The sequence below is a fragment of the Emydura macquarii genome, unplaced genomic scaffold (assembly GCF_026122565.2).
Source record: "Emydura macquarii macquarii isolate MOO-44397 ecotype Brisbane River unplaced genomic scaffold, CSIRO-AGI_Emac_v2 contig_2473, whole genome shotgun sequence".
In the NCBI taxonomy this organism is placed as follows: Eukaryota; Metazoa; Chordata; order Testudines; family Chelidae; genus Emydura; species Emydura macquarii.
Genome location: NW_027132610.1, coordinates 6,160,194 through 6,185,711, shown reverse-complemented (window position 1 = coordinate 6,185,711; position 25,518 = coordinate 6,160,194). Strand labels below are relative to the sequence as shown.

The 25,518-nt window shown below is 41.5% G+C and overlaps 1 protein-coding gene across 2 annotated transcripts in view; it reads left to right on the top strand.

Annotated features, from left to right (window-relative positions):
• Window positions 1-791: 791 nt before the first annotated feature.
• MIPEP (mitochondrial intermediate peptidase) overlaps window positions 792-25,518 on the top strand; it is a 112,938-nt gene continuing 88,211 nt past the window's right edge. The window contains exons 1-10 of one of the 2 annotated variants that reach the window (XM_067562879.1): window positions 792-1,074; window positions 2,295-2,468; window positions 6,355-6,443; window positions 11,158-11,244; window positions 12,404-12,467; window positions 17,512-17,694; window positions 18,844-19,000; window positions 19,452-19,500; window positions 20,328-20,388; window positions 21,056-21,108. In XM_067562879.1, coding sequence (XP_067418980.1) covers window positions 892-1,074; window positions 2,295-2,468; window positions 6,355-6,443; window positions 11,158-11,244; window positions 12,404-12,467; window positions 17,512-17,694; window positions 18,844-19,000; window positions 19,452-19,500; window positions 20,328-20,388; window positions 21,056-21,108 — 1,100 coding nt within the window. In that variant the 5' untranslated portion in view covers window positions 792-891. Of the gene's footprint in view, window positions 1,075-1,576; window positions 1,762-2,294; window positions 2,469-6,354; window positions 6,444-11,157; window positions 11,245-12,403; window positions 12,468-17,511; window positions 17,695-18,843; window positions 19,001-19,451; window positions 19,501-20,327; window positions 20,389-21,055; window positions 21,109-25,518 lie in introns of those variants that run through there. The other variant, XM_067562880.1, reaches the window with a different exon arrangement.

The window sequence follows — 25,518 nt, the reverse complement described above, 5'->3', positions numbered from 1 at the left end:
TTAAACCCCATGTAATTTAGGGAATGTCTACACTACAGCCGCTACAGGGGCACAGCTATGGTGCTTCAACAAGGGCCCTAGTGTAGACACTTTCTATATTAACAGAAGGTGACTCTGTTGATGTACTTCACTTCTCCGAGGCAGTAGCTAGGTTGATGGAAGAATCCTTGGGCATCTATCGGTGGTGGTGCAAGGGTTGACCTGACCATGGTGCCAATGAATGGGGTGAATTTTTCACACACCAGCTACACAGAGGTCGATCTAAGTTTCCGATCTTAGGCTATGTCTTCACTGAGGGCAGCAAATTCACCGCCAGATCGACTTCTCTGGATCGACTGAGTAGTCAGCGAAGACCCACTCAGTCAATCCAGAAATCGAGGTATTAAGACCACCTTCTCAAGTGGCACAGTGCCGTGAAGACGGTGCACAGAACAGCAGCAGAGAAGTCGATGGGAGTTGTGCAAGTTTTTTGTGTAGCTTATTGCCTCCGAATCTTGGAGGTAAGTGAAGACCAGCCCTAAGTTTGAACCTTAAGCAAAGGCTGGGGTGTGTGTGTGTGTGTGTGAGCCCTGGGTGCTGAGGCTGGGTTACTCCTCACCCCGCCCGTGGGCGGGGAGCACGGGAGGCCAGCAGCGCGGTGCGCGGGAACACTGGGCCTCCTCACGAGCGAGCCCCGCCCCGCCCCGCCCCGCCGCGGCTTTCGCCCCGCCCCCGCCCTGCAGGCTCTGCCCCCTCACGCTGGGAGCAGGCCGGGGTCGCGGCGCGCAGGCGGAGCTGCGGGGAGGTCCTGACCCCGGGCGGGCTGGCGGAGTGAGCTCGGCGGCTGCCGCTCGCCACCAGTCCCGACCGTTGCCCACCCCCGAGCCGGGGCTGCCCGGCCGGCCTGGCGCCATGCTGTCCGGCTGCAGGCGTGCGCTGCCGGCCGCCCTGCGCCGCGCGGTGCGGGGCTGCGGCGGCGGCAGCGGCAGCAGCAGCAGGAGGGGGGTCAGCACCAGCTGGTCCCCGGTGGGCGCCGCCTTCGATGCCAAGCAGCAGCGCAGCCAACCCAGGCCGGGCCAGGGCGGCGGCGGCACGGTGAGCGGGCGGGGCCTCCGCGCTGCGCCCCGGGCGCGGGTTTGGCGGGGCGGCCGGAGGGACCCGCCCCCTCTCCTTGGCCGTGGCCCGGGGCCCGCGGGCGCGTCCTCTCCTTCCGCCGCCCCGTCCAGGCTGAGCCCGCCGGGGGCTGTGATGAGGCGCGCGGGGACCGGTCACCTCTTGGGCGCAGCTTCGTGCCCGGGGTGCGCCCGGTGCCCGCGGCGGGTTGGCGCCTGGATCGGGGTGGGGGAGGCGCCCTGCGACTCAGCGGTGCACTGAGGGCCGGGGGCCGGGCCTCCTGTCTGTGTGTCCCCCCGCGTTAGCTCAGGGCAGGGCGCTGTAGCCCCCAGTCCTGTGGGTCACCCATTGCTGTTCCAGGCGAGGGAGTCCAGGGCTGCACTCTGGAAATCCATGGATTGGATTCCGCCATTCAGACTGGGACAGCCCCTCGTGCAGGTGCCTGGGGAAGGGTTTTGGATTAGTAGATTTTTAAGGCCCGAAGGGACCCTTCTGAAAATCGAATCGGACTTTCAGCAGTAAGTAGGGCCCGTAGAATCTCGCCCAGCAAGGGACCAAGATCGCTGCTGTGATCTTCCCCAGGCAGGGAGCAGGCAGTACAGCCTGCATCCTGGAAACTGAAGGGTGCCGTTAAAGTACCACACCTTCATCCTGGATTGTATTTTAAAGGTAAAATCTAGCTCAGAGCCTCAAGGGTATTTGGTATCTGAGGATTTGGGCCTACATGCCTAAATGACTTTTGAAAATAAGACTGCTAGACTCCTAAGTCACTTAGACAGTTTTGAGAATTTTACCTCAGGTCTGTAACATAAACCTCATGATATAAGTGCTATATTTCTAGGCCACTAACAGTTTGATTTAAAGCATAAAAGTAACTCTTCAAAAATTTGTGGCATCCAAATACCTAAAAACGCACATAATTTGAACATTTTTCATATCAAATACCCATTTCTGAACATTACAGAACAACGTAACCTTGACAGTTATCGCAAAAATAATTTGTATGCTGATTAATGGAAATGTCTTTAGCAAGGGTTTCTGTAGTAGACAATATTGTATTGTAAATAAAAGAAATGTTTCATTCTGATTTTTGTCAGTTTGATGTAGATCTGAAATTGAGAGACAGATTAAAAATGAAATAATCTAGTTTATTTACTCTAGTGTATTTGCACTGTATGTTGAACCTGTGTTTGGTATTTTAGGGTTTATTTGGTGTTCCAGAATTGAGTTCTTCAGAAGGATTTCTAGAAGCGCAAGAAAAAGCATTACAAGAAACAGAACAGCTAGTCCAGAAAGCATGTATTACACCTCCTGGGCCACAAACAGTAATGATCTTTGATCAGCTTTCAGATGCATTGTGCAGAGTAGCAGACTTGGTAAGATTTATTGTTAAATTTGATGTTAATTGTACATTTACTGTTTGTTTGGCTAGTTCTATCTTAGCTCAGACTTTTGTTTTGTAATCTCTTCTGCTATGACAGGTACTGTATCAACATTGCAACTTCCTGTGTCAGGACAGAAAATTAAAAAGACTCTCCATAATGGGAAAGAGTTATCAGTTACAAAGACTTTCATCAAATTACAGATGGTTTCAGAAGTTATATCTGATGTTTTTGTAGCTGTACAGTAAACTTTAAATGAGATTTAAAAATAATATATCAATGCCAAGAAAAAAGAAAAGTAAAATCAGATCGTATTTTATTAACATTAGTGCCTTTTGCAAGACTTATTTTTTTTTCTAGAGTTATGAAGTGTGTACATCTGGGAATCAGATCACTCTGAAATATAAGGACAACTCTAGTCTGTAGCATAGATGGCCTTTTAATTGTGACAATATCACTCCACGCAGTTTATAGCTAGGAGGATGTCTTAAGATATGTCTGCACAAGAAATGCTACAGCTATATCACTGTAGCGTAAATACTACTAGAGCGATGGAAGAGGTTCTTCTGTCGCTGTAGTAAATCCACCTCTCCAAGAGGTGGTAGCTATATCAGTGGATGAATTCTGTCAACTTCGTGGTGTTTACATCAGGGCTTAGGTTAGCTTAACTACATCGCACAGGGTGTGAAATTTTTTCTAATTTTGTAGTGTAGACCTAACTTTATCTAACTAAAGCAAAAAGAGAATTTAGATAGTGTTGTCCCCTTAACAAAATAATGTAATCACGCTTATTATGTGTGGATAGCTATCACTGTTGCGAAAAGTTTCATGGGATTGTTAATTCCAGAAATAGTCAGGATCAACAGCACCTGCAGTAACATGATGTTCCCTAACATGGTTTTGGAAAGGTTCAGTTTTGGCTTAGAGAAAAGATTGCTAGATATGGTACACCGCTTCCTGTAGCAATGTGGGTTTTTGTTAGAGGTCTGCAATCCTAATACTTATTAAGTCTGACACTGCTTACTTCATGAGAGCTTGTAAGATTGCATCGTTACTTGTTTTGTCTACAAGCAGTATATTAACACAAAATCCAAGTTCAAATAATATTAATGGTCTGTTTTAAACCCAGTAAAACATGAACAGTCAGAGGAGCTGAAGCTCCATTCTTAATTCACCATGTTGTGCTTCAGTACGTAGACTTACTGATGTGTAAAAATCACCATATTCTCAAAGTGGGTTCATGATGAAGTTATGACAATGGCTATTCCTTGTAATTGAGCATGTATTGGGTTTTATGCGGTTTGACTTGATATTTTTCATGGTAGTACATTTTTTTAAAAAGTGGTCCTATGACTTGAATTTATTGACTGTAAAGTCTGCTGCAAAGGGACTTTTATAGTGTGTTATTAATACATATAAAATGTTTACTTCATTAGTATTTGAACCTTTTATGGTAGCACATAATTTATTGCTGCATTTGTGGTATTTTTTCAGGTTATATTGTATGGTTTTAGTGGCATAAACAAAATCTAAAAATACATATTGTATCCCAGTCATTATGTTAATTTAGATTTATATCAGCCTTGCCAATAAGAGACCCTGGCAATCCTTCCTCAGGCCCTACAGAATCTAGGAACTGAATTCTGCTTCTACTAAAGCCAATGGGTGTTCTAATAATGATATCCATGGAAACCGAATCTGTCTCTAAGGCCCTCTCCAATCTACCCATCCCATTAGGAAATGTTTGCTTAAACAGACAAGCAACACTTAGGGTTAACAAATTTATCAGGTCAAGGGAGTGGAAGCTAATTGTAGAGTTGAGGGCACTCAACAAGAGAATACTTTGGTCTTGTCCCAGATGTTAACAGGTAGAAAGATGAACTCAGTGCAGTCTATGTGCACAAGTGTAATACATTGTATGTGGGATGTACTAATAGCTTGCTGAATAGATAGCCATGTTCTGCGCTAGATGAAATTTTCAAGTGGACATGAAGTGTTGCTCCAAGCAGAGCACAATGTAGTAATCTAATCTGGAGGTGAAAAAGGCATGGATAATTATGGTGAGGTCTGCATTTTAGAGGAAACTTTTTGTCAAGTACATGGCCGTTGCTGCTATATGTACATTCTGAAACAGCTGAGGCCTCAGTAGCACCTCTAAATTATGAATATTAGTGACAAGAGGTAGTCATGCTGAATGAAAAGAGCATGTATTAAATTACCCAAGTTCTCTGATACTTTCCTGAGCAAATTATGAGATTCGGGGGGAGGGGGGAGGAGAGCCTTTGGGAAATTCGACCCTCAAAATGACTCCAAACATTTGAAGTGAAACTGATTTATTTTTGGAATGGTTATAAATATATGCTGTTTTACACAGTAAACCATATTCAGTTTCAGTTTTTCTTTTGAAAGGAGTTTCATATATTTCCAATCCACTTATAACCTTTAATGGAATAAAATAAAGTATTCAACAGTTATAAGTATAGAAGTCTGCAGTTTATTGCCGTGTGCAAATTAGTCTATTCTTGTGTATATAAAAATATTTAAAAATCTGAGTGTGATGACACTTGCCATGAGAAGCAATGAAACATAGTAAATATTTAGCATACTCATATGAAAACAGCTTAGCCCAAAACCAAGGTGTGTCTCTTGCAGAATCTGAAAAATGTAAGTACGTTTGAAAGATTGAAACTTCTTAGGATTATTTTTTCCATTTAAAAATATTTCAGACAAAAGTGGGTCACAAGATCAAACATGGTAAGAGAAGTAAAACATATATCATTGCTGGCCCTGTTAGATTTGTGTCCTTATGTCACCTTTTAGCTGGGCATGGGCCAGCAGGGAATTCACAAGCGTAAGCCAAATCCTGCAAACTCCTAGGGCATAGTTCTTATTTGTGTGATAGCCCCATTGGCTGTAGAAATACTGTGTGTGTGAATAATGATTTGTAACACTGGGACTTTGAGCCCTGGTCTTACAAAGACACACATGCTTAAATGTATTTATATGAGCCATGCCATTGATTTCAGTGGAACTTTTCATGTGAGTGAAGTTAAACATCTGTTTGCAGGATTGAGCCTTTAGTACGCATGGAGGGAAATCTATCACATTGCTCACGTTGAGCTTTTAATCTTATATGGCACTTTTTCCAGTAGTATGCTGGCATTTGTCTGTTCCTCTGCAAATGGTGGAGAGACCTTTTGTAAAATGTAGTCTCTCACTATGGGTTATGCCAAATTTTGATGAAAGATTAAAGCTTAAGCATCAAGTAAACTAAATATTACATGCTTGCTTGGAAAAGGGTTTTCTGTACTTAAAGCAGCAATATTTAAGATATTTCTTAAGATGGTCTTAGATTATGCTAAATTTTGAAAAACAATACCAAATAAAAAAAGCATTTATTTTTCTGGAATTTAGTTAGAAAACGCGCTCTTGTGTTTTTTTTTAAGTGATAGGATTCAAAGACACTGATTTCTTAGAACTGTTTCTTGCAAGGGAAAGCACCATTTTCTAAGGCACATACCTTACTGAAAATAATAATAATAAAAAGTCTTAGTGAAAATATTTTTTTTGGAGTGAAATTTATACTGTAGCAATTAATAACTGTTGACGCATTCTCAACAGACACTGGTTCTGAGAAGACAAATTTAAGTCAAACTGCTCAGTGAAAAAAGATTGCTTGGAACAGTGGAAATATGTGTTAAGCTGAGTGGAATTGCCAACTTTTCTTTTAAACTATTTACTTAGGAAGTGTAAACATATTTACAAATCCATGCCATATAAATTCCAACTCTTCTTTATATACTAACTTGTATTTAAGGTTTCAAATTATGGACAATCTTTTCCTATCACCATCACTTCTCTTCTTTTTCTACTATGTCAGGCTGACTTTGTGAAAATTGCCCATCCTGACTTTGCATTCAGAGAGGCTGCTGAAGAAGCCTGCAGAAACATTGGTACCATGGTAGAAAAGTATGTTTTGTTCATTATGTTGCTGTAATATTGGCTTTCATGTCTTTGAAAAAGTTATGTATTATCCAACAGAACTGTTTTGCTTATTGTTATTCTGTATCTGGAGGTTTTTGTGTGGAAAAGAGAGAAACTTTTTTTTTTTTTTTTTAATTAGTTATTTAAAGATTCATTCCTATGGTTTCTGGTGGAACGTCAATCTATTTTAGTTTCAAATTGTATCTGGAACACTATTTCTTTGCCTAATTTACTGTGAAGGTCTGTGCCACTGGAACCCTCTAGAGCCTTGGAGCTAAATTTTCTAAAGTTTCTGGCAGTTAATTTTTTGCCTCTGAAGTCTGTAGTTTAGGGATGGCAAATCTAAAGGCCCACAACACAGCACCTCTTCTTCTGACATGCTTACCGCTTGGATTCTGATTGTGTGAGAGGGAATGTTGGAAAAAGGGAAGAAAAACTTCCATTGAGTTTCAGAATATAGATGTACAGTTTGAGGCCGTGTTCAATCATATATCAACATTGGAGTGCTGTGTTGTCTAATTTACTAGCCTTGAGAAAGTCCATTCTGGCTGAAACATCATTTAAAAAAAAAAAAATCTCATTTGATACACTAATCTAAGAACATACATATTTTATTTGAACCAGATTTTGAGTGTAGTGGGAAGCAGTTCTAAAGCGATGCTTGCCTTATGATGAAGACACATGAGTATATATAATTTGATATCAGAGTGTAAAGTGTAGACAAGGTTGGCAGGGCTCAACATTTTTTACCGGACACCTTCCAAATTAGGCATATTACAGCCTACTTGCCAGAGGTAGTAACAAAAGATGAGGGTGAGTCATTTCCACCAGCAACTTATACAGGCAATACCTTGATAAGAAGTTCAGTTGAGCTGAGTGAATAATGGATGTTTCAAATCACTGGCAATTAATTAGAATAATAATTTTGTTTGGTGTTCAACAGAAAACATTTTTAAAATATTTCTGGCAAATCAAAAAGTTGAAAAAATTTCAAGTCAAAATGAACCATTTCAGTTTGGCCTGAAAAATTTAGTTTAGGTCTTCAGGTACTGTGACTAAAGCAAGGAAAAGAGGACTAGATTTCCAAAACAGTGATGGGGGAGGAGGAGAAAGGCTAAAGTTTATAAGAGAGATCTATCACCAGATCTAATGGGAGACCCAGGTTCAATTCCTCCCTCTTCCTGATGTGGAAAGAAGGACTTTGAACTTGGATTTCCCCCATTGCAGGAATGTGCCTTAGCCCACTGGGCTATGAGATCTTTAAGCTGTTGCACTTTTCATAAATAGTCATCGAAGCAGATGTTGAGTTTGGGTCTCCCACATTCCAGGTGATTGTCCTAACCACTGTGCTAAAGCTTCTAAGGCAAGTACCAGCTCCACCACCTCCTCTAGCCCTTTGGTGAATCTAGCACTCCTTTCCTTTTTTTTTTTTTTTGGTCAAAAATGCATGCCTGAAAATAGAAACAAAAATTTTCAGGTTGAAATGAAAAGTTTTTTTTGGTTTTGACATTACCGAAACATTTAGACTTTTTTGGTTAGATTAAAACTGTTTGTTTGGCAAACTCACTATGAACTTGTGAATAGTTTTGGTTGATGGAAAATTGCATTTTTTGGTAAATAAACGAGAACTGGGTGATTTTTTTGGGTGGGTGAATTAAGTCCAGTCCCCTGCTATTCCTTTATGCTAGGGAAGGGTGGATATTGAGATTTCTGCCGGGGAGCTATCCCTAGGTTTTGTTCCTATTTGGGGTCTCCCTGTTTCAAGCCCAGCCTCCATTTTTTGGGTGGTCCTCCCATATGAATGCTTTACTGAGTAAAAGCATGAAATTGACATGACTCTTAGCCTGCTGTTTATGGAGTTCCAAACAGAAGTAGAAAAACTGACCAGGGTTGTCATAAGTTTTCTCTGCTGGTGTCTAACAAAGCTATGACCAGCAGAGGCAGTGGAGCTTTCTGCAGTCTAAGGGAGGATACCACTGCATCAGTTTATACTTGGTAAGCTTCACACCATCAAGACTAGAAAAATAATAATTGTAAGATTAAATTCATTAGAAACTGATGGCTTGAGCCTGCACACTGGTTTGGGAAATCTTCCCACCTGCAAGTGGATTTTTCAAGACCTAAAGAGAGGGTTTGCTCAGTAAGGCTTAGCTTGCTGCAGACTGCTTGTTTTTAAGTGTCAGTCTGGATCTAGGTAAACTTAATCTGACGCTCAGAAGCCTCTTAATTGCTGTGAAAGTGTAGAGATAGCTACTGTATTTATATTGGACGTTTCTTTCTATGGCAAGTAGTGTCCCTGGATAACTAGCTTCTGTTTAGTAACAGTAGTAAATCTTTGCATTTATTTAGTTCCTTTCACACGAGGTGTCATGCTCTGTGGAGTGGCTCACAACTCTGAGTGCCAACCTCAGGGCAGACTGTCAAGAAACAGGACATGAGCCCCACACTGGCTGTGTGTTCTGTACTTAGACTTCACCCACCAAGTAACAAGTGTGAACCGCACAGGCACTATAACAGCCTTAATAGGGAGCCACAGACAGTCCCCTTGGGTGCTCCGATCTATCTTGCCACACACCCAAGCTTGCCTCTGTGATGGATGGTCCCTTATATATAAAAAATCACAACAATATTCAGGTTACTTCCAGTCCCAAAGGACCAGTCGTCTATCCGAGGTCAGTTGTACTCTGATCTCAACCCGAATTCAATGCTTGTAACCAATTGTGTAACAAACTAACTAAAGGTTTATTAAGTAGGATAGTGGTCCCCAAACTTTTTAGGTGGCTCCCCCCTTTATCCTTGTCCGTGCCCCCAGGGCCTGGGCCAGAACTGCGGCCAGGCCAGGGGCTGAGGCTGGGGCCTGGAGCGGGGCCAAAAGCGGAACCACGGACAGGCTGTGGTCAAGGCCAGGAGCTGAGGTCAGAGCCACAGTTGGGGGTGGGTTTGGGGCCGGAAGCGGAATATGGGGCCGAAGCTGGGGCTGCAGCCAGGAGTGGAGCCGCGGGGCTGGACAGCGCTCCTTTCCCAACCCCTGTGGAGGCTGGCCCAGGCCCTACCACCCTCCCCCTGAATGTTCCTCCGTGCCCCCTTTGAGGGGGTGTGACCCACAGTTTGGAGACTTCTGAACTAGGAAAAAGACATAAGTTATTTACAAGGTTAAAGCGGGTAAACATACACGCACAAATGACGTACAATCCTAAGTTCAAAAGGTAATAGAAGCTTCTATAATAAGCAAGCTTTTATGCCTTTTAGGGCTAACCCAAACCAAACAACTTGAGGATCTCTTGGTTATGTTTGGGAATCTTTGCCCCCTCAGAGTCCAGACAGTGTAAACATATCAATTTTTCCTTAAATGGCATTTTTATTCCTTCCCCCTTCATTCAAGCTGTGATGGAACATGGGCTTGTGCATGTATCCATTTCAGTGGTGTGGGAGAAGCTCTGAACAAAGTCTTTTGTCCATCATGGCTTGTGTGATGCCTGTAGACCTCCTCCTGTTGGGGAGATGATTACACCTCTTCTGGTAAACTAGTATTTTCCACTTCATAATGCTTCTCCTCTGACTGTGTGGGTTTACAGTCTTAGCAAAAACATTTTATAGTTACAGCACAAACATTACCTTATAACACGGGATATAGCTATTATAAACAGGATTAATACATGCAGCATCCTACAAGCATTCCATAAAGTTTAAACACATTCTTATAACTCTAATATCTAATTTAATAATACTAACACACAGGTAAACTGGCCTGGTTTCCAGTTATGCACATGTCAGTGTTCAGTGGGGCCTAAGGGCTTTGGCATGAGCTTGTACCTGGTCTGCCAGAGACGCACAAGACCTAGACTTGGCTTAACTGATATTAAATTATTAATTCTTGCAGCATTTCTGTGATGTAGGTATGATAAGTATTATGTCCAATTTATAAATGGAGAAACAAGGCACAGAGTGGTTAAATGAGTTACACATAGTGACATAGGCTTCCTGACTCCCAGTCCTGTATTCTAACCATTAGATTATGCTGCCTGTCAGAAACAATATTTTTCTATTGAATGCTTTAAATCAGTGGTTCTCAAATGGTGTTCCGCAGAACCGCGGACTGTGTTGAAGGGTTCTGCGAAGAAGCGGAACCGCGTCGCCGAAATTTAGAAAAATCGGGTGCCGCCGAACAGCTGTTTGCGCGCTGCGGATCTGTCGTGCGCCGCCGAACAGCTGATGGGGCCGCCGAAAACGGCTGAGAGAGTGCGCCACCGAATCAAGCCTGCACCGCGCCGCCGAAAAAAGGAAGATTTTCTCCACTTTTCGGCGGAGGGTATGGCAGGGGCATGCAAGGGTTCCAGGGGCATGGCATGGGTGCGCAAAGGTTCCGGGGGGGAAATAAAATTGAGAAACACTGCTTTAAATAAACCACTATCCTGAGACTTCCTCCTACTTGCCACAATATGTCATGCAAAAATACTTGCATGTTGAAAATACAGTACCCATCTATATAGTCATAAATGCTGGAATGTATAACATGTATACTTGTTTTGTAGTTTCTAAACACAGTTATGACTAGAAAACATTTTGAAAACTTCGCCTTTGATTTCTAGTAGTGTAAGTCAGAAAAGAATAAGTTGTGCCTTTGAACTAGTAATGTTGAGAGACTGAAATATCAGTAACTATTGCTAATATGTGGTTGCTTTCATATTTATTTCTCTAGGTTAAATACAAATACTGAATTGTGCCAAAGTTTGAAACAGTTGCTGACTAATAAAGAAGTTATGGATTCCCTAGATCCAGAAACCAGGTACTTGTTAATACTTAACATTTTAAAAGTTAATACACCGTAAATTATTCCCCCAAATGCTTGGAAATACTTCTGTATTGTTAAATAGATGGACAGTTCAGCACCCTTTCATAAATAACTGCAAAATCCTATGGGCCACAGAATACAAGACTCCATTTTTATGCAGTTTTATTAGTCAGTGAGAATTTAACTGTACAATAGTCTGGAAGTTCAGTTATGATTATGTATAGCATGTGTTGAAGTACACATTATGTGTACGTGTAGCTAAAAGCTATGTTAAAGTTGCACAATTTAAATCTTTAGAAAATGAGGAAACGCAAGTTTCAAAATCAACTCAACCAAATTGCATTAATCTGCTACGATATACATCTAACAATGTAAACAGTAATAAAGTATAAATTGAAGAAGAAAAATTGGGAGTGGAATGTATTTAGTTTCATACAAACTAAAATCAGTGTATGTCCATTCATCTAGAAGCCTCTGATGTAACTTAAATTTTCAACTGTAAATCATATCTAGAGCACACTGGAAAAATTTGCTTATGTATGTAGCTTTCTGTTTCTTTTCTTATTATTGGGGTTTCCGATAAAGTATTTTTATTAATGGCAATTGTGCATGGTGACATGCTTTCACTCTGTAGGATCAATTAACCTGTCAGCATTTTTTTCACTTTCACTTTGTTGTTGTTATAAAGCACCATTTTTACTACTGCTTATTCATTTCTACCTAACACATTATTCTTTCCCTCACACAGTAGGAATAGTTTATGTCCAACACTTGCCTTTAATAAGAATAACAATCCTACTTCCCTTTCTTCCCCCCAAAATCAAATGTTCTAGGCTTTTTCCCTGATTACTCAAAATAAATAAAATTAATTAAATTGATGTTTTATAGTCTACACAAATTAATGTAATAAGCTTGTTAAAAGACATTTTCCAGTGCAAATCACCAAAATGTCTACAAGGAGAAAATCCAGTTTCACTGTATAAGCAAAGGGAATAACCTTTGTATGTGCACAGCAAAAAAAATAGTTATAAAAGATGATGATAATAAGTAATTGTTTTCTATCTCAAATCAAAATATAGTCAATAAAATGTAGCACACTAAAATCTGACTGTGAAATGCGGTAGTCTTTAACAGGGCTTTACTGTATTTTTAGGCGAGTGGCAGAACTTTTTATGTTCGATTTCGAGATCAGTGGTATTCATTTGGATGAAGAAAAGGTAATTTTTTTCAGTCTATGAGATGTCAATAGATGTTTGCCTCACTTTAAAAGCGGATAGCAAAATGTGCAGGGCATCTGTAATGGAATTCTGTGCTGAGTTGCCCCCCTGAAGTCAGTGGAAGTCAATGGAGCTCAGCCTTCTCAAAGGCCTATTTGTTTTTAACTCTCAAGTGGCTGGATTTGTAGTGTCCTGTACTACTTCCCAGAGGCTAGTTGAGCCTTTGCTCTCCAGATATGCCTTATCACTCTGTCCTGTACTCCAGGGAGTTACAAGCAGGGCCTCTAGAGTCTCTTAAATGTGCCATTTGGGTTTGTATTTGCACTGTGTGATTTTTTGTGAAATGGTTAGCTGTTTCAACAATGTACCTACACAGAATGGGGAAAACATGCATCTGGTTATCTGGATAGCAGGCTAATCAAATACAGCACTTCAAAAGGGATCAAACCACCTGTCTGTTCCACAGCCTAAGAATCTTAATGACTCTAGAGCCCAAGTGACCTGTCTCAGTAACTGTCTTTCCCTTGCCAGAGCCAGCAGATTTCAGCTAGTACTATGTTGGAAATGTTGGGCTGGATGTCCGTAGATGTTCCTGGTACTTATGATATATCTCTGCATAGAATCCTAGTCCAGTCCCCTGCACTCATGGCAGGGCTACTATTACCTAGACCATCCCGGACAGGTGTTTGTCTAAACCTGCTCTTAAAAATCTCCAGTGACGGGGATTCCACAATCTCCCCAGGGAATTTATTCCAGTGCTTAACTGCCCTGACAGTTCAGAAGTTTTTCCTAATGTCCAACCTAAACTGCCCTTGCTGCAATTTAAACCCATTGCTGCTTGTCCTATCCTCAGAGGTTAAGGAGAACAGTTTTTCTCCCTCTTTCTTGTAACAATCTTTTATGTACTTTTAACTGTTATTCTTCTCCCCCCTCCCCCCAGTCTTCTCTTCTCCAAACTAAACAAATCCAGTTTTTTCAATCTTCCCTCACAGGTCATGTTTTCTAGACCTTTAATCATTTTTGTTGCTCTTCTCTGGACTTTCTCTAATTTGTCCACATCTTTCCTGAAATGTGACGCCCAGAACTTGTCACAATACTCCAGTTGAGGCCTAATGAGTGTGGAGTAGAGTGGAAGAATTACTTCTCGTGTCTTGCTTACAACGCTCCTGCAAATACATCCCAGAATGGTGTTTGCTTTTTTTGCAACAGTGTTCCACTGTTGACTCATATTTAGCTTGTGATCCACTATGACCCCCAGATCCATTTCCACAGTACTCCTTCCTAGGCTGTCATTTCCCATTTTGTATGTGTGCATCTGAATGCTCCTTTCTAAGTGGAGTACTTTGCATTTGTCCTTATTGAATTTCATCCTGTTTCCTTCAGACCATTTCTTCAGTTTGTCCAAATCATTTTGAATTTTAATCGTATCCTCCAAAGCACTTGCAACCCCTCCCAGCATGGTATCATCTGCAGACTTTATAAGTGTACTCTCTATGCCATTATCCAAATCATTGATGAAGATATTGAACAGAACCGGATCCAGAACTGATCCCTGCGGGACCCCACTTGATATGTCCTTCCAACTTGAGTGTGAACTACTGATAACTACTCCCTGGGAATGGTTTCCATCCAGTTATGCACCCACCTTATAGTAACTCCATCTAAGTTGTATTTCCCCAGTTTGTTTTGTGAGCAGGTTATACGAGACAGTATCAAAAGCATTACTAAAAGTCAAGATATGCCACATCTACTTCTTCTCCCCTATCCACAAGGCTTGTTACCTTGTCAAAGAAAGCTATCAGGTTGGTTTGACATGATTTGTTCTTGACAAATCCTTGCTGACTTACTTATCACCTTATTATCTTCTAGATGTTTGAAAATTGATTGCTTAATTATTTGCTCCATTATCTTTCCAGGTGCTGAAGTTAAGATGACTGGCTTGTAATTCCCCAGGTTGTCCTTATTCCCCATTTTATAGATTGGCACTATATTTGCCCTTTTCCAGTCCTCTGGAATCTCTCCCATCTTTCTTGACTTTTCGAAGATAATTGCTAATGGCTCAGATATCTCCTCAGGCAGATCCTTGCGTGTTGTAGGATGTATTTCATCAGACCCTGGTGACTTGAAAACATCTATCTTGTCTGAGTAATTTTTAACTTTTTCTTTCCCTATTTTAGCTTCTGATCCTGCCTCATTTTCACTGGCATTCACTATATTAGACATCCATTGTTACTAACCTTTCTAGTGAAAACTGAAATAAAAAAGTCATTTAGCACATCTGCCATTTCCTCATTTTCTGTTATTGTTTTTCCCCCTTCACTGAATAATGGATCTCCCCTGTTCTTGGTCTTCCTGTTGCTTTTAATGTATTTGTAGAATGTTTTCTTGCATGAGGCAATCTTCTATAATTTTTGAGTTTCTAGTAGTCAAGGTCCACACAAAGACTCTTTTTTACTAAATTCAGGTGGCCGGCTTGGAGCAAAAACACTGAAACCTGTTGTCTTGATGGCTGCTTGCAAAGTGGAAAGCACTTCAGAATGATTTTCTTACAATTACTGTGTACTGAGAATAACGCCTCTTAAATCAGCAGTGAAGTGGTAGAAAGAGACAACAGGAAGGCATGCAAACATTTGAAGTATGGATACTGTGGTATAGAAATATAATTGACATGCAGAAAAACAAAATAGGCATTTTAAAAAATTGAATCCTCACTTATGCCAGACCCTTAGCTGTTTTTTATGTGATTGTCTGACCATATGTACTAGTCCTTGCAAGGCCTGCAATTTCGAGTTCATATTCAGGTGCACTTGGTTAGAGGTATGCTGCCATTCATAGTGAATTTCTGATCTCTTCCTAAGATTTGGTGGAATGTCACACACTGCTCTCTCTGCATGTCTACAGAGCATTATTGCTTGAATTCAGCTTCTTGGCACAAATTTTGGTTTGAATCTCTTGTTGTTTAAGAACTTGTTTTGAGGTTGAGAATATCTCACCTCTCCTGTCCTCCTAGGTATCATAAATATTTTCTTCAGAATGTCTCTAAAGGTTCATTTCTCTCTTTGGATTTTTTCATATCTATAGAATATTTATCTGTTCAAAATGAATTATAAATTTTTATTACTGTTGTGGCAGTGGCATTTTTCACCCCCTTTGAAACATATATGTTGTCTTTTGTAATTTTACTGTATCTTATGGAGTTCAGTTTTTCATAGACATTCCTGGAGTTTTTTATTCCTGGAGTTTAATTTTCTTATGATCTGGGCAGATAAGAGCTGTAGTAATTTTTGTGATCCCTTTTGGATTAGGCTGCATTATAAATTTTAGGCTATATGTTCTCAAATGTTTTCCCAGTGTGCCCCATATCTTGATAGAGAGACCATCTTGTGAATATCTTGTGGACACCTCTTATTCACATCATATAACATTTCTTTGGCAGCTACAGAACTTATGTAATGGAAAAGTAATGCTAGGGGGAAATATTTAATATAGCCTAAGTTTCTATAATGTGATGTGGCAGCTGAACACAAGGGGATAAGTCAGTAACTTTGGAGTCCTCTGTTGTTCAGTGAACTCAGAGGTATCTATCTGGGGCACCAGGCCCAGCAACTTACCCTTCATCCTCCACATGGGGAACAATGTTAGCAGCCATGAGCAGTTTACATGAGGCAATCTATGAAAATGCCCGGACCACCAGGGCTCCTTCCCTAAAGCAGTGAGAACCAGCTACAGGTTGGGCTGCAAGGGGAATTCAGGGCCTTCCAGCCCCTCTGCTACCAGACCTAGAAAGACTCACTCTGGACAATGGACCAGCAGCCTTTTCCTCCGTCCATATGAATGTAGCAGCAACTGAAATGAGCTTTCAGAGCCTCCTGCCGTCATCATTCACTCAACTCTGAAACCTGGACTCTGAATTTTATTTCTCATTTACTGTGTTGCCATTGGTTGTTCGTCACACTGCATTTTGCCCCCTTGTTCCACTACAACCCTTCAGTGGCCCAGTCTCTCTCTCATATTTGCACATTGTGCATATTTCCTCTCTTCGTTCCTCCTGTTAACTCTCCTTTCCCCTTTCTACTTATTTCCCCCTCAGTTTTCTTCCCCTGTCAGACTCTAACAATCCCTTCCTTTCCCCACATCAGCTTATTTGCCCCCTCAAGAAACCCTAAGCTTTTGTAACAAAGTAAAACAAATATGCTTTTAAAGACTAGGATATGGAAGTTCCAAGACCTGTTTTGTTGTCATCCTGGTCACTTTACTACTATGCTATATTCTTCCCCCAGGCTTTGTCTGTTTTGTCTATTTAGGCCCAGATCCTACCCTACGTCAATGGGACTACTCTCAGAAGTAAAGTTAAGCGCATATATAAGTGTTTGCAGAATCGAGGCCTGAGATCATAAGCTGCTAATGGCAGATGCTGTCATCTTATACGATAGGTGCTGTACAATCACATTGTGGCCTTTGGGCATTGCCACAATCTAAATAATAGAGTCAGAACTGTGTGGTGATTAGTTAGCTTCACTCAGGCCACCAGTGGGACCTGCTGCTCTAGAAGATGTCTCCTTGATTTCCTCCTTTACTGAAAATCCCTATTTCCCCTCAGTCATTTACAGAATAATTTGAGTATACCAGCCTTTTAGAAGTATTTACCAATTATTTAGCAAAAGTAGTGTAAAATCTCCCCAAGTTCTGTTTTTTATAAACTTGTTTCGGTTTATCATGCATTGTTGCTACTGCAGAAATGTGAGAGAGAATTTTTTTTCTTCTAAAAGGCAAGCATGTATAATGCATATCGGTATACAGCCTTATCTCCTTCTCACTGAAGACAATGGTATGACTCTCATTGACTTGAGTTGCATAAGATCAGCCTTAAATTAGGATTTCTTTAATGTCATGGGCCTAATCCTAAATAAGTAAGTATTTGCTGGGAATAGGTCATGATTTGATTTAGTTGTACAAACATTTTTAATACTGTGGAAAATTGAGAGCTACTTGTACTGTATTTTAAGTGAATATATATCTTTTGATTTCTTTTTCCTAATTACAGCGTAAGAGGGCAGTGAACCTCAACGTCAAAATATTGGATTTATGTAATAAATTTCTTATTGGAGCTCACCTTCCCAATAAGATTGACAAACATATTTTACCAGAACACATTTGCTGTAACTTTGCGGTTGAAGGCAATTACATACAAATCACCGGTCTGCATGCAGACTGTTCCGATGATCTGGTACGTATGGTCTAAGTTCATTATAGTACATACAAGGGGTGTGTCTCAGTGATTTTGACACTTAGATGACACAAATGGTGCCAACAGCTAAAAACAAAAAATAGGAACCGAGGGTTAAGATTTTAATGCTCTCTGTGGATGCTTTTCTCAAAATTATTCAGTTAGAGCAAAAGCATTAATACCATCTCAGGCTGTTTCATGTACAGCTGTTAATATTCATCAGGATAAACTAAGGAGAATAGCTGAACTTCCATTTCCAAGACTCTTTTTAAACACAAATAAGATATGCCAATTCTTTACTGAATTCCCTTTATAGCATCTTTATAAGATGGCCCTTCAGATTGCTTATAAATTGGGAGGCTATTTGGATATTTTAAATCCTGACTGGAATGGCCCCCATTTTTCTTTTTGTGGGCCCAAAGCTGAGTTTCAGAAAACTGTCACAACACGTAAGAATCTTCAGTTTATGTGGTTAAGTAATTGCTCATAAGGCAGAAAATGTTTTTTTAAACATGTTATTTGTATCCAAAAAGGGTAAAGATAAGTTCTGTTCAAGTTCTTTTTGTATTTGTCCAGTAGAGGTGTAGAATTCAGTATGTAACTTGTCAATTTAATGAGAAATACTCACACCCAAGTATTTCAATAAGTGATGATTTTATTTTGTTGTTGTTCAGTGATGTTGCCATTCAAATTAAAGTTCAGTTTTTTTGCTTTTTCTCTCATTAATTTTGCATCAGATGCTTAAAACCGTGGAAGATAATATGGTAAGGTGGAACAGGGCTTGTTTAAATAGTGTCCCCTTCCACTAAATAAAATCTACATATGGTGAAATATTATTTTGTTTCACCAGTTGATACATACACTTGATGGTACTGGGTGATCTTGTCAAGGGTTGTAAGAATATCACAACTAATAAGAGGAAAAGCAGGCAGGCTGTCCTTATCCCTTTTTCTAATAGATAACAAGATGATAACATGGACAATCATAATTGTTCTCTTTTAGATAGACTTTAAATAAAGTATTTAAAGAGTTGCTTAATCTGAAAGCGTTTTGGCTGTGATACCTGGCTTTCAGTGATTTGGGAAGAATTGAACTGTTTCTTTTGTGAATTATGCTATGATGAGGCCATTAATTTTCTTTTGATGTTAGGTTCGAGAAGCTGCATACAGGATTTTTCTTTACCCAAATGCTAAGCAGCTGGACTGCTTAGAGGAACTGCTTAGCAGCAGAGACCATCTGGCACAGTTAGTTGGCTATAATACCTTTGCCCACAGGGCTCTTCAGGGAACAATGGCCATGACTCCAGGTAAAGTACGTGTATGTTTAGAAATGATAAGATGTGTCTTGTGTTAGACATGAGGATAAATGCTGATAGTTCAACTTGACATCTGTTAATACCACACAGTTGTTGCATTGGAGAATCTTATTGCAGTTATACGTTGTCTTCTGAAATATTTATATTTTTCAGTAAGTGATAATATTAATTTTGAATAGTCACTGTAATCTGCACAATTCACTCCTCTATGTTCATGGCTTAGGTAATTAAAAACCCATGATTATCACATTAGATTTTTTTTATATGCTGCCTTGATATACATCTATATTTTCTGACCTATGTGTCATCATTTTAGTAGATAGGTTAAAGCCAGGCTTGCTCTAGGAAGGAAATTTTGTTCATTTGCTTCTTGATGTGACCTAATAAGCTTAAATGACATAATAATTTTGGTTAGTAATTTCACTTCATTTCATATTTCCAGAGAAAGTAATGCAATTTCTTGAAACGCTTTCTGACAGATTGTTTCAACGGTGAGTCTATTTTTCATTTACTTATTTAAAAAAACTCAATTTAATTTCAAGAACGTAGGTGTTTTGATGCAAGGTAAGACTCCAGTTACCAATAATTTGAGTGTTTAAAAAATTCCTCTAAGTTTATTACTGAAATATTAGTTTCCCTCAGATCTTGATTAAAATATTAACTTTCTTATATTGAATTAGACAGCATGACATACAGATTAAGAAATGTGTGTATTGTCATACTGTCGGGTGTGGTGGGAAGTAGAAGTAGGAAATAAGTCATTCTCCAGATTTTTTCAAATGTAGTCCACAGTCCTGGTCTGACTCCTACTATAAAAGGTGACTACGGAGTGCATAAGAGTGAAAACAAAAATGGTAGGGAGTGCCTCAGTGACCCACCAATCAAGCATTAAAGCGGTAGGCTTCTCCTCCGTATGCCCTACATCCATTATCACCTCTGATCTTCCCCACACAGAGCTCTCATCCTACCGCATCCCCTACGGTTCTTCCAATGCAAAAAGTAGCAGTATTATGTGGAGTGGAATTGGTTGGCTGAGCATGAATATGGAGGTGGGGTGGGGAGAGCAAGGTTGCTTGGGAAAGAAAGAGAGGGAAAAGTAGGACCTGAGAGTGCCTGGATTGGGTGGAGCAGAGTGGAGAGCTACCTGTGGTTCTTTAGAGCGCAGCTCATCTCTGACACACCATAGGCACTTGGTGGTAGTGGAGCATGCATTTATACTGTACATTGCAGATAATTAAACATCAATGGCCATTACACTGTACTGTACTCACTAGAACCCCCTTAATTAAAACTTTAAGGGTGAAATTCTGTTTTACAGAACTCTAAAAGATTTTGAAATGATGGAAGGGATGAAGATGAAACTAAATCCCCACGGTTCAGTAAGTTATAATTTGCATTTATTTCCTTTGTGTTATATATATATAATATGAATTAGCCTGACATCAGATGGGGAAAATAACTTCAGTCTTGACAATTGTAATATGAGTTGCATGTTTATAGGTACTTGCTCTTTTGGCTTCAGATCATTTTGGTTTTGAATTGCTGTTTCTAGTATTAAAAGCAACTCTGAGCTGTTGGTTTTAACAGAATGTTGCATGTGATAACCAAACACTAAGGTAGAAAATGTAATGTTTGATTTTGAGCATGTTAAACATGTTTTCAATTTTGAAAAAATAAAAGGCTGTTTTTTAAAAAATGCATTCCCAGTTGGCATGGTGACATGCTCTGCTGCTGCTTCACACAAACCCTGATTTTGCATGTGAATAGGTTTTTCTTTGCATGTCTGTTTTTGAAAATCTGGCTCATAATCCCTAGTTTAAGATTTTTAACATACTTAAATAAGAAATGTCCTCTTAAAATGAATTAAATCTTGGATATGATGCTATTTCTGACAATGAATTTGGAGCTAGATGCTTTCCATTACATTTAAAAGTGCTTTGACCATAGAAGCTATAAACATTGAGTTGTGTAGAGAAAGATAAATCTTTCTCTTTGATTGACTTGGTTTTCATTATGGTAATTACAAGTTGGAACCTTGTGTTTCAGAAATTGATGCCTTGGGATCACCCCTATTACAGTGGTGTTCTGCGTGCTGAGAGGTAAGTTCCTTAGGTATGTGCTAGCAGTGTAAATGTGAGACTGTTCATTTCAAATCCTTGCAATAGGGGTAATGGAATCCATAAATATACATAGGATTTCTTTCTATAAGGCAGCGCTTAAATATGATAAAAATAATGGGTATCAGTAGGGGCAGTTGTTCATAGCCATTCTTCACTAGAACCCAATGCCTCTGAATATTTCCCTTTTGTTTGTAAAGCAAATATCAATCCTCACTGGGGATATGTGATAATGAAACAACCAGGTTCAGAACAGATAAAGATTTCTTACTCAGCTTAATATGATTGTTCATTCTTTCTTAGCTTACTACAATAGTGTAAAAAAACCAAACCATATTGGTCATTGAACGCAAAGTCTGCATTCACTTTTCCTTGGCATGGGGGAAATAGGCATAGTTGAAGTGATTTCCCCAAAGCCTCAGGAAGTGGGGTTAGAAATGAGGACTTCTTACTCCCAACTCTCATCTCATTCTTCTGTATCAGCTACCTCTAAGTCTGAAAGCAATATTTCACAATGCTCTAGTGTTCATTTAGATTCTACCAGAAAGCTGAAATTATAGTTGCACTAATAGAGGCGATCAGAAATCTATATATGCATATATTTTCATGTGTCTACATTCCCTCTGCAGAACTAACCCAATCTCAAACACATTAGGGCTTCCAGTGGATAAGGATTAATTATCTGTATTCACATAAGAATAAAACATAAGAACAGTCGTACTGGGTCAGACTAATGGTCATCTAGCCCAATATCCTGTCTTCCGATAGTGGCCAATTCCAGGTGCTTCAGAGGGAATGAACAGAGCAGGAAATCATCGAATGATCCATCCCTTCTTGTTCACTCCCAGCTTTTGGCAGTCAGAGGCTAGGGACACTCAGAGTATGGGGTTGCATCCCTGATCAACTTAGCTAATAGCCAGCAATGGACCTATCTTCCATGAACTTATCTAATCTTATCTATTAGTTTTAAACCTGCTGCCTATTCATTTCATTGTGTGACCCCTTGTTCTTGTGTTCTGCGAAGAAGTAAATAGCACTCCTTTATTCACTTTCTCCACACCAGTCATGATTTTATAAATATCTTAACCCCCCTTAATCTTTTTTTCCAAGCTGAAAAGTCCCAGTCTTTTTAATCTCTCCTCATATGGAAGCTGTTCCGTATCCTTAATCATTGTTTTCCTTCTCTGTGCCCTTTCCAATTCTAATATATCTTTTCTGAGGGAGGGTTACCAGAACTGCATACAGTATTCAAGGTGTGGACGTACCATGGCTTTATATAGTGGTATTATGGTATTTTCTGTCTTATCTATCCCTTTCCTGATGGGTCATAACACTGTTATGACTGCTGCTGTGACCTTTTTTGTCTGCTGCTGCACATTGAGCGGATGTTTTCAGAGAACTATCCACGATGACTCCAAGATGTTTTTTGAGTGGTAATAGCTAATGTAGATCCCATCATTTTGTATGTATAGTTGGGATTGTGTTTTCCAATGTTTTCCAATGTGCATTACTTTGCATTTAACTACATTGAATTTCATCTGCTATTTTGTTGCCCAGTTAACCAGTTTTGTGAGATATTTTTGTAACTCTGAGTTAAGTCCAAAGCAGACTACAATCTTGAGTAATTTTGTATCTTCTGCCAATTTTGTCACCTCACTGTTTACCCCTTGTTCCAGATCATCTATGAATATGTTGAACAGCACTGGTCCCACTACAGATACCTGAGGGACACCACTATTTATCTTTCTCCATTCTGAAAACTGACCATTTATTCCTTCTCTGTTTCCTATCTTTTAACTAGTGGGGCAGACGGCTGGCTTCCTTCTAGTGGGTCTCGTGCTTCACGTCTTGTGACGGGCGACTCTCTGGCTCACTACCCCATCTTCCCTGGGGAGGGGGATAGGGACCCGGGCCCACCCACTCCTCCGTAGTAGCAGCTGTGAGCTGCTGGCACTGTATTTGCAGCTACAGCCTTTTCCCCCTGGGCTACTTTTCCCCCCTCAGTCCTTCTGGCCTCTCAGGCCTTGTTTTCCTTGTTGGCTTCCGGCCCTATGCTGCACCCAGAAGTTGAAAGGCTGCAGGGAGAGGAACCACCGGGTCACTCGGGCGTTCTTCTCCTTGTTGGTGTGCATTCACCGGAGCGGGGCGTGGTCTGTTACCAGGGTGAATCGTCTCCCCAGGAGATAGTATCTGGCCCACTTAACTGCCAGACACTCTTTTTCGACCACTGCGTACCTCTGCTCTCTGGGGAGGAGTTTCCTGCTGAGATACAGGATTGGGTGCTCCTCACCATCATCAGCTGTGTGAGTACAGCCCCTAGCCCTGTTTCCGAGGCATCTGTTTGGAGGATGAATTCCTTCTCAAAATCTGGGGCTATAAGCACTGGGTGGCTACAAAGGGCTGTCCTTAAATCCATGAATGCTTTGTCAGCCACCTCGGTCCATTTTACCATATCCGGGCCCCGAGCTTTTATCAGGTCAGTCAAGGGCCCAGCTCTAGAGGCAAAGTGGGGAATAAGCCTCCTATAATACCCCACAATCCCTAAGAATGCCCTAACCTGTTTCTTGCGGACTGGTCAGGGCCAGGCCCAGATGGCCTCTACCTTGTCCCACTGGGGTTTTACCAGGCCTCTCCGTACCACATGGCCCAGGTATTTGGCCTCGGCCAGCCCTATTGTGCACTTGGGGGGGTTTGCCGTGAGGCCCACTTTCCGGAGGGAGTCTAGCACCACCTCCACTTTTCCCAGGTGCGTTTCCCAGTCGGGGCTATGGCTGACCACGTCATCCAGATAGGCAGCCGCATACTTGGTGTGGGGTCTCAGCAGGTGGTCCATCAACCTCTGGAAGGTTGCGGGGGCCCCGTGGAGTCCGAAGGGAAGGACAGTATATTGAAACAGGCCATCGAGCGTGGAGAAGGCGGTCTTCTCCCTGGCGTCTTTGGCTGGGGGATCTGCCAGTAGCCTTTTGTCAGGTCTAGGGTGGTCAGGTAGTGGGCCTTGCACAACTGGTCCACTAGCTCAATGATATGTGGGATTGGGTGGGCAATGAATTTGGATATCTTGTTCAGCTTCCTGAAGTCATTACAGAAGCGTAGGGTGCCGTCAGGCTTGGGAACTAGGACGATCGGGCTGGACCACTGGCTGTGGGACTCTTCAGTCATCCCGAGTTCCAACATCCTTCTTACTTCCGTCCTAATTTCTTCCCTCTGGGATCCGGTACGGTTTTATTGTCAGCCACACACCGGGGTTGGTGATGATGTGATGGTGGATCGCCGTTGTCTGACCAGGCTGTTTCGAGAACACATCCTGGTTCCGCTGGACCATATCGATAACTTCCGTCCGCTGTTCTGGGGTTAGTTCAGTGGATATTCTCACCTCCCCCTGTGGAGTGTCTGTCTGGAGGGGTCGCTTCTCGGGTGACGAGGCATGCTTCCCTGTCCCGCCAGGGCTTTAGCAGGTTAACATGGTACAGCTGTACCAGCTTCCGGGGGTCTGGCTGCCTCACCTTATAGTTCAGGTCTCCGACTGCTTCTATGACTTCATACGGACCTTGCCAACTAGCCAGGAGCTTGCTCTTCTGTTGGCACTAGTACCATCACCAGTCTCCAGGCTGAAACCTCCGTGCCTTGGCCCGTTGGTTATAGTAGGTCCTCTGGGTCTCCTGGGCCTTCTCCAGGTGGTCCCGCACTATGGGAGTCACCTGGGCTATCCACTCTCGCATCTGTGCCACGTGCTCGATGATGTTCTTCCCCGAGTTGAGCTGCTCCTCCCAGTCCTCTTTGGCTATATCTAGTATACTCCATGGATGGCGACCATACGAAGGGAGAGAACCCAGTGGATGCCTGAGTGACCTCCCGTATTGCAAACATCAGGTAGGGTAATAGGGCATCCCAATCCTTCCCGTCCTGTGCCACTACCTTTCTTATCATGCTCTTGAGGGTGTGATTAAACCTCTCGACCAGGCCATCCGTTTGCGGATGTTATACTGAGGTCTGCAGGGCCTGGATACAGAGCAGGGTACAGAGGTCTTTCATTAATCTGGACATAAAGGGGGTCCCTTGGTCTGTCAAGATTTCCTTGGGGATGCCCACCCTAGTGAAGACCTGGAGTAGTTCCTTCGCAATCGCTTTGGAGGTGGGGTTCCTTAATGGAATGGCTTCAGGGTACCGTGTGGCATAGTCCAGAATAACGAGCACATTTCGATGGCCCCATGCTGATGTTCTAGTGGCCCCACCAGGTCCATAGCTATTCTCTTAGAAGGAACTTCGATGATGGGTAGGGGCACTAATGGGGCCTGCAAGTGAGGCCGGGGGCTGTGTAATTGGCACTCTGGGCAGGAGAGGCAGTATCTTTGGACCTCCACCCATATTCCTGGCCAGTAAAACCTTCTCAGA